Source organism: Jatropha curcas, chromosome 11, assembly GCF_041381405.1.
Source record: "Jatropha curcas cultivar XTBG-Jc1 chromosome 11, XTBG_Jcur_1.0, whole genome shotgun sequence".
Taxonomy (NCBI): Eukaryota; Viridiplantae; Streptophyta; class Magnoliopsida; order Malpighiales; family Euphorbiaceae; genus Jatropha; species Jatropha curcas.
The window spans coordinates 25,372,050-25,380,750 of record NC_143161.1 but is presented as its reverse complement, the minus strand read 5'-3'; the positions used below and the strand labels follow the sequence as shown (position 1 = coordinate 25,380,750).

The following is an 8,701-nucleotide window of genomic DNA, read 5'->3' as shown; positions in this document are numbered from 1 at the left end:
ACAAAGAATCCCTTTTTATGGTTCTGGGACAGGTACAACTACTGCTATATTCATAGGGAGATTTCTACCACCTGATGAAAGATCTTAGGCTTAGGAAAAAAGAGAGGTCAAAGCAACTGTAACAGGGTGCAAGCTTTCTCGCCTGGCCTACTATCGAAGGTAAATGGCCTGTCCACCTTTCCTTTCCCAAGGGAACCTAAAATAGGCTCTAGGTAATATCCTAGCTACTCTACTAGTCCATGCTAGTTGTATTCAACAATACCTCATGGACTAAATAATAAATTTTGCTTTATTTATATATATATATATATTCAAGCCGGAAAATGTTCAAAGCGTCAATCGAAAGCAGTTCTTGTGTTTTTCAAAAACCAAATGTATTGCAGATGTATGTACACTCTTAGTAAACTTTTTGACCACAGAGACAGCCAACCAATATATAGATGCCACGTACTGAATAGAACATAGGAATATTTTTATGGATAAGTATAAGTGCTTACATGTAAGGAATCCCCTGCCACTCTCGTTGTATAAGTACCACAAGCTCACGCCTTTATTGGCGATACGTTCTATAAATCAATCAAGAAATTATCGTCATCAGATTATTCTCACATAGCTGCAAATGGGTTTGAAGGTATGCCCACCACTTCCCTTTTTCTTTGTTCAATTATTGCGAAATCATCTATTTGACTAAATCCTACAATGTAGAATCCAACTGTTTTTGGTTTGTTTTTGGTTTGTCTTGTTTTATTTGCTTGCTCGGTAGCTATTTGTTAGTTAGATCTGACATTTGATTTATTGGATTATCCTTTAAAATAGTTCAAATCTATTTGTCTCAGATTCATCTTTGATGGGTTAGTCTTTGTTTGTATAAGTTTATAATGATCAGTGATGCGTCAGTCTTTGTTTGTACAAGTTTATAATTATCAGTGAACTTAAGTTGGGTTTGCTTTATTTAATTTTCTGAGGATCTGTATTTCTTCTGAATTCTTATTGATATTATCTCTTGCTGCCATAGATCTATGATAGGTCTTTATATTGATCCAATCAATCTTCTGTATTCTTTTTTCTTTTTCTTATTTTCTTTCTTTGATCCAATCAGAAAATTGAAAAGTCTGTAGCTAGATCATTTTTGTTTAAAATTTTGAATGAAAAATAATAATTTATGTATGTGTTTATGTATACGCATTCGCCGGCATATGGTTCTTATAGTACTATATATTTTCTAATTATAGTAAAAGTTTAGAATCAACTGTTATTGAGCTTTTAGGCTGATGATTGAGGTCAAACGCCCATTCTTTTAAGAATTTCTGTATACCAAAATAATTAGAACCTATTGATGAATATGAATAAAAATATTCTCATAGAATTTTTTTTAAAGCAATAAAAGAAGAACTAATTCATGTATTTTCAAGAATTTTTCCCTGCTTGACTGAGGCTAACTGATCGCATCTTGATTTCATTTGATTTTGTCATGGAGTCTTGAGCTATTTCTAGTCAGTGCTTTTACAATGGTCCAATAGTTTATTGCTGGTGCAGATATACTATTACTTATTTTTAAGCTTAGGGGTGAATAGTTATAGTTCCACTCAACACATGATAACATTGAGTGAATCACTTGCTGTATAAACCTAGTTACCTAGTTCCAACCACTCTGATATTATTGTCCGCTTATAGGTTTCAGCATTAGAAATCAATACTCAATTACACCATTTTCTTCCCTGTGTTTGGTTATCTGGAACAGCTTATAGGGACAGTAAATGAGGGCTCTTTATTGGGAATGTGAACGTTAGCCTTTTGGAACTGAAGATATTTTCATTCCTAATGTGATATTGGTTGCCTTCTGAACAAGATATTTTGGTCATGACCTTCTACATGAGTTGGTGTAGCTACAGAATGCCTCTCATTATAGGCTTTCATAATTTGGATTTCAAATCATTCATCGTTTGGATGTGAACAAGTCAAATTACGTCTCCTTGTGTATTGTAGTCTCAATATTTGAGTTGGTGTCTGCAGGAGGAATTTGAGGAGTATGCTGAGAAAGCTAAGACCCTTCCGGAAAACACAACAAATGAGAACAAACTTATTTTGTATGGGCTTTTTAAACAAGCCACTGTTGGACCTGTGAACACCAGTAAGTGATTTGCTCTCCCTAGATAGAGTCCTTTAACCAAATAGTATTCTAGTTTAGATTTCTTAATCAAAGTTAAATTTAAGAATTCGATTGAATCTGATTTGCAGGCCGTCCTGGAATGTTCAACATGAGGGACAGAGCAAAGTGGGATGCATGGAAGGCTGTTGAAGGTATTACTTAAAATTATATATATCATTTCCTGATGATTTTGGCTATTGCTTATTGTTCCAGTTGTTTCAACACTGATGTAAATTTGGATTTGGCAGGCAAATCTAAGGAAGAAGCAATGAGTGACTATATCACGAAGGTTAAACTGTTGCTGGAAGAAGCTGCAGCAGCGGCTTCCGCTTAGTGTGTTGGCCATGCATATGTAACTGTTGTGTTCATTATAGTTAAAAATCAGTTCAATAATGTATCTGGATTTGTAATGTGATGTTAACTTGTGCCCAATAACTTTCAGAATTAGTTTATGTACTTTGTACTGCAATGGATTGGAATTAATATGTTGGGATAGTGTCTTCTCTTGCGTGTGCTTGAAATTGCCTACTCCTAAGAGGTTGAAGAAGAAGAATTTCTTTTGTTCTGTTTTTTTTTTATATCTTTTGAACTCAGAGAAATTATTAACTTATTAATGGTACCATTAAAAACTTTTCTTTGACTGAAAAATTTCTTTGTTCTCTTTTATTTTATTTTAAAAATACTTTTAACATTTTGTGACAAGCTTATGTATCTACTCTTTCAGATTCACACGTGAACACAGAATTGAAGATAATTAATACTTCAATTGGAAGATAATTTTAATTCTAACATAGACATATAGTGGAATTTGTTACATTTCAATGCCCATGCCCAGCTGCTGCGACAGGCTTACATGACAAAATCAGCTATTTACCATAAGAGCTTTAATATACTTGCGGTTAGATCAGGATTTCAAGCTACTGAGTCAAAAGTTTCTATTGAACAAAAGGATATCTAGAAACATAATAGTCTCTGGAACGCGAAGCACCATCCCTGGCAAGAATCCCTTCCAGATCTCCGATAATTCTGGCCAACCATATTTCCAAGTTTCTTTGAACTTCTTTTAAGTTGTTTCTAATGGAGTCGAAAGAACGTCTCATGGTTAGGTTGGCTTGGCTCCCCCTATCATCAGCATAGTAACTCTTCCCAATCTCAGTTTGTAATGCCATCAGCTTTTGTCCAGTTTCAGATGCCCGCTGTTGAAGTCGAAATGCTTCAAGCAAAAACTCTGTTTGCCTTTGTGTACGGAACTCTGGAGTGAGTGTGGGTTCACAGGGATCACTAGCTTGCTGCAAACGCATGGAACATACTTGTAATTAATATGCTAACTATGGAAATAGAAAGAGAGGAATATCAACCTTTCAAAAGTTCCCAGGGATACAATTCTTCATGTGTTTGCACATGCATTTTCTCCAAGAGAAAGAGCGAGAGAGAGTCAAGTGCCGACAAACATGAGCACACAAAATTTACCCCAACATGAAAATTTTACCATCAAATCAACACATAAGAGAGTGATACATCCCGTCAACAGTACATTAAGGAAAGGATAACAGATTTTTGTTTCTTTTATTAAGTTCATTTATGGACCTTTTTTAAAATTAAGAATTGTTGGGAAGAGTGGGAAATGTTATGATTATTCAATTTGTAATTGCATGGTGAACAGTCTAAAGCATCCCTTGAAGCATATATGGGAACAACTATTTTCTTTCAGAAGACATTTAGTAGCTCTTCTTGCATGAAAAAATATTCCAATAACTTTTTTTTCCCCTGAAATAAGCTTGTCACAAAATGAAAATGCTTCCTAAGGTCAAGCACCTTTCAAATTTAAAATGTCCACAAATTTAGTTTTCTAAGTTAGTGGAACAGATATGCAACTTTTGGATTCAGCAATAACATATTTCTGTATCCAAAATACAACATGCCTGCCTATGTCAAATGTAACAAACAGAAAAGATGAAAAAAAAAAAAAAAGAAAAGAAAAAGAAAAGCAGTTTGCTTGCACATTTAAGGAACAAAATTATCATGCTTTATCTGAAAGAAATATAGGAAATTATGTCAAGAAAAATTGTATGCTGGCACAAAAAAATAGGTAGGCAGACAATTTTACATGCATTACCATTCTTCTGCACAGATCATCAATCTTCCCTGCAAGAGCTTGGCATCTCTTTGCTTGCTTCCTCATCAGCGATGGAACTTTCGACAGATCAGTTTTGCCAACTTCTTCCAAGTTCAGGAGTTCCTGTTCAAGCAATTTTAATTTAGAGGAAATTCCTGTTGATTCACCATCTACCTTCCATGGAGACTCCCTTCTAAACAGGAAATGCATATTACCTCTTCATTAGTAGCAACAATCGCAGACATAATTCACAAATATGAGCACATATAATGTTAAAACTTACCTTGCCACAAAATGCTTCATGTGATAGAGCGACTCAAGAGATTCATACTGCATATCCTGCAGAAATAAACTTCCAACATCAGAATTAGAATCCTTAAAGAATGAACATATAAAATTTTTAACACTTACAGAACACTCATGTAAGTCACAGATAGTCATATACAAATGCTCCACTAATTGCTAATAGGAAAATGGTCAGGAATAAGCCAATGGTTTCTCAACAAACAAATTGTCTTTGTACACTGTTAACCAAAAAGCAAAGCTAAAATCATTTATTGTTCCTGCAGCAATCAACAATTTCAACCTACCATTAAAAAAACTTTTATGGATGCAAAGTCAACCAAACCTATAAATTTCAAACTGGAAAATGGAATCTGTTATTCCCACTTGGAAAAGTAGGCATATTAACAAAAAAAGTAGATGTTGCATTTCATGAATCCCCACAGAAACCATAAAATTAGCAAATTATGTTAGCGTCCCGAGTAGCATCCTTAAACTCCCTTGAATAATTATACAAATCTTCCATGAATTTAATTTTGAATACAGCAGAATATAATTAACAATGCAAACAATGTTGAAGTTGAACACATCATATACAATACCAGAAATGTTATTACCAATGTTCAATACATAACATGAGATGCTACCAATGTTTTACCATGATCGGAATGTCCATAAGAACAATTAGACGCTTCTTAGGAATGCAGATAGCCTCATGCAGAATCCTCGGGAAGAATTGTAATGCTATGTTTTTCATGCTTTGAATATTATAAGCAGCTTCCTATACAAGTAGCAGCTATTTTTGAATAGCCCCAAAAGTGAAGTAAATTGGAATTTCTTCTAGTTGTAAGTACATTTATTAGACAAAATGGGGAACATTTTCCACACTTTAAAAACAAAGTTCTTTTTATTTTTTTATTTTTTTTTTTTTTTTAAATGGAGCATTTCACCTATGAATCTAAGAAACAATCTAAGTTGAATGTTAGATGATATTTTATTATTTGCAAATATATAATATAAATTAACCAAAAAGAGAAGCTGTAAGGAATCATGCCAAGGCAATTTCTTTTTGCATAAGACTTGAGGGGAAAAATGAAAAATAATAAATAGGAAAAGAGCAAACCTGCCAAAGATTAGTTCTTTCAGACCAGAACTTAGAAGCAGAAGCCATGAAATCTGAACTGAAACCCCCATTAATAGGTTGCTGCTGCTGCTGTGGGCTGTAAACAAAATTGACATTCTCCTCCTCTCCACCATAATACTCCCTCTTCCCACATATCCCAGATACTTCCTCTTCTTCTTCAACTGCAAAATCAGCAGCAGCACTTCTAGACATAAACCCAATCATTTCTTCTCTCTCTCCAACTTCTTTCTCCAAATCTTGAATTCTTCCATTCCACTCTTCTCTCTCTCCTTCTAAATCTTGAATTCTTGCTCTTAACGAAGCCATTTCTTCACTGGCGGCGTCGATCTGGTGAAGTAGCCGCTTCTCCTCTGCCTGCCATGCGTTCCTGTGGCTGGCAAAGATCTCAACAACTCTTGCATTGGCTTTGGAGTCTTCTTTTCTTCTTGATTTCATTTGCTTTAGCTGCTCCTCAGCTTGAAATAGGCGTAAAGAAAGGTCTCTGATTTGAGAATGAAGCTTTTGTACTAAAGAAATGGAATTGGTAGGCAAAGAGGCCAAAAACAGACAAAAGCTTAGGCCAATATAAGAAGAGATTGTTTGGTGGTGTTCTACTTCTGGGTTTGTATTGTCTTCCTCTTCTTCTTCCTCTTGATTTGATTTTTCTTCTTCTTGATCTTCTCCTGCCATATTTTCTCTCAACTGAAATGTTGGGTGAGTGAGAGTGTGACAAAGACGAATGAGATATGACGAGCTCAAAAGTTTTATGAAAGTACATTATTAATAATATATGACAAAAGGGAAAAGGTAACTTATTTTTCTCTTTTTAAAATAAACACAAGACGATGTGTTTGAAATTCTATCGTTTCGCTTAAAAAAAAAAAGGAAAAATTACTTTACCGTTTTTCATGATTTGTGAAATAAAATTAGTTTGTGTCTGTCTTTAATATAGATTAAAATTTTTTACAGTTTACTGAGTCACTATATAATGTCTTTTTTCTTTATGTATCATTTCCTTTAAATACTTTATGAAATGATGAAAATATTATTTTTATTTTTTTTATTTTTGATATATTTTTTAAACCTTTATAAAAAAGATTAATTGTATTTTTCAAACTATATAAGCTTTACAGTAATTTTTTTGTATAATAATTCAGTATTTTTCATTTAACCTGTATTTTTTTATTGACTTAACTGAAAATAGGTAAAATAGATGGATCTAATAGGATAATGGAGGTAAAATATATGAAAAATTTGGCATATTTTAAAAAAGATAGAGACGAACTAGTTATATTTCGCAAAACCACAATAATCTTACTGTGATTTTCTGAAAAAAACAGATGAATTTATAATTCAAAATTCTTATATGTTTACTTATGGTCATGCACTAAACAAACTAAAAGTCTACATTTGAAAAGTTCTATATTTTATTTTAATTATAATTTAACATATTTTATTTATGAGATTATAAAAAAAGAAAAAATATATTTTTTATTGATATTTTTTTCTTTATATTTATATAATTTGATTAGATATATTTTTTTTAAAAATAAAATTTCAAATAAAATGTACTTAATATTTTATTTAAGAAAGAGATAAAATTTTCGAAAAGAGATAAAAAAAAGAAAAAATTATATTATTTTTATCAATATTTTTTTTATATTTGTATAATTTGATTGGATATATATTTTTTTCAAAAATTAAATAGAATATAATTAAGACTTTCAAAATTTTTAAATTTTTACTTTTCAAAATTTATTTTCAACCAAATGAAGTGTGTGATATCGAGAATTTTAAATATATATAATATGTTATTGATATTTTTATATATCTATATATATTAAATTTTTTTTATTAGGTAAATTCTGAAAAGAATTCTATTTTTAAATTTTTTTTATTTTTTATTTTCGAATTGAATATTTTGTAACTATTATCATTTTAATTTAGTAAGAGATTTATATCTCCCTTGCTATAAATAGATAGTCTCTTAATGATTAATCATTTTTTATTTTCTTGATATTTTTTCTCTTATATCTTAGATTTATTTAATTTGAAAGAAAATAGCGGTTAAAATATAATTTAAAATATTTTATTAGATAAATAAAAAATGCTTTTTATTAATATTCTTTTTTATATATTTGTATGATTTGAATACATACATTTTTTAAAAATATAAATTTTCAAATAGAATATACATAATATTTTATGTAGAAAGGATAAAAAAAGAAAAAAGTATGTTATTTTTATTAATATTTTTTATTTATGTTTGTATGGTTTGATTGGATAAATTAAAAAAAAAAATTGAAATAGAATACACATAATTAAATCTTTCATAAATTTTAAACTTTTACTTTTTAAAATTTTAACTGTAAAAATACATATAATATTTTATTAATATATATATATATATATATATCACAGCTCTGATACCAAATACAACCCAAAGATCGCCCGAATCTAAACACTCTAATTAATAAATATACTGAATGGGATGAAATAAGTAAAAGATCTATTTAAATCTAAATCATATATAATGATTACAACTGTCCGATTTAATTCATTTATAATAATATGTATGTATTGCATTTTAAAGTACGATACGTGGCATTGTTATACCAAGAAGATGACTAATAAATAGCCCTTTGAACCAGTAACCCGCACTTCTGGGTTTCCAACCGATATATCAATACTTATAATTTATAAATCAATTTGTAAATATATATAGATATATAATAAACATGCAAAACAAGTTTCTGATGTGGAAGATCAGACTAGGCTGCATCCACAGAGCATACTTATAAGCAACAGGCAACACAATAAATAATTTATTTAATATTTATCAATCAACTCAACCAATTTTAATTGATTTTACTTTCATTAAGGTTGAGGGTTCCTGCAACCTTAGCCTGGGATCTCCAGAACTAAGTCAGAGTGTGGAGGGAGAAGAGAAAGGTGCCGTAAACACGGACTTAGAAAGTAGCAGTTTATAAATTTAAACAAACAATTTTATTTAAATACAACAATTGAAATA

At 30.8% G+C, this 8,701-nt stretch overlaps 2 protein-coding genes across 3 annotated transcripts; one reads left to right on the top strand and one right to left on the bottom strand.

The window, feature by feature from the left end:
• Positions 1–473: 473 nt before the first annotated feature.
• ACBP6 (acyl-CoA-binding protein 6) lies at positions 474–2,652 on the top strand. The gene is made up of 4 exons (XM_012215123.4): positions 474–631; positions 2,014–2,131; positions 2,239–2,301; positions 2,398–2,652. Exons 1-4 carry the CDS (start codon positions 620–622, stop codon positions 2,481–2,483), a joined length of 279 nt encoding a protein of 92 aa, XP_012070513.1. The 5' UTR covers positions 474–619; the 3' UTR covers positions 2,484–2,652.
• Positions 2,653–2,893: 241 nt separating this feature from the next.
• On the bottom strand, positions 2,894–6,431 carry LOC105632679 (Ribonuclease P protein subunit P38-like protein). Of its 2 annotated transcripts, none has more exons than XM_012215125.4 (4): positions 5,671–6,431; positions 4,549–4,604; positions 4,266–4,455; positions 2,894–3,438 (listed from the first exon to the last, which is right to left on the bottom strand). In XM_012215125.4, the coding sequence occupies exons 1-4, from the start codon at positions 6,358–6,360 to the stop codon at positions 3,085–3,087; spliced, it is 1,290 nt and encodes a 429-aa protein (XP_012070515.1). In that variant the 5' UTR covers positions 6,361–6,431; the 3' UTR covers positions 2,894–3,084. The 2 variants fall into 2 exon arrangements, with proteins under 2 accessions (XP_012070515.1, XP_012070514.1); XM_012215124.4 differs by having other exon boundaries at positions 4,266–4,458; positions 5,671–6,430.
• Between the last annotated feature and the right edge of the window lie 2,270 nt (positions 6,432–8,701).

What these genes read in the sequence shown, in the direction of transcription:
- ACBP6 (XM_012215123.4), top strand. An exon ending in TGTTGGACCTGTGAACACCA is followed by an intron (nt 2,132 to 2,238) that starts GTAAGTGATTTG and finishes TCTGATTTGCAG; the next exon opens with GCCGTCCTGGAATGTTCAAC. An exon ending in TGCATGGAAGGCTGTTGAAG is followed by an intron (nt 2,302 to 2,397) that starts GTATTACTTAAA and finishes TGGATTTGGCAG; the next exon opens with GCAAATCTAAGGAAGAAGCA.
- LOC105632679 (XM_012215124.4), bottom strand. Translation starts at nt 6,360, where the DNA reads ATGGCAGGAGAAGATCAAGAAGAAGAAAAATCAAATCAAGAGGAAGAA. An exon ending in ATGAAGCATTTTGTGGCAAG is followed by an intron (nt 4,459 to 4,548) that starts GTAAGTTTTAAC and finishes TTTCCTGTTTAG; the next exon opens with AAGGGAGTCTCCATGGAAGG. An exon ending in ATGATCTGTGCAGAAGAATG is followed by an intron (nt 3,439 to 4,265) that starts GTAATGCATGTA and finishes ATGCGTTTGCAG; the next exon opens with CAAGCTAGTGATCCCTGTGA.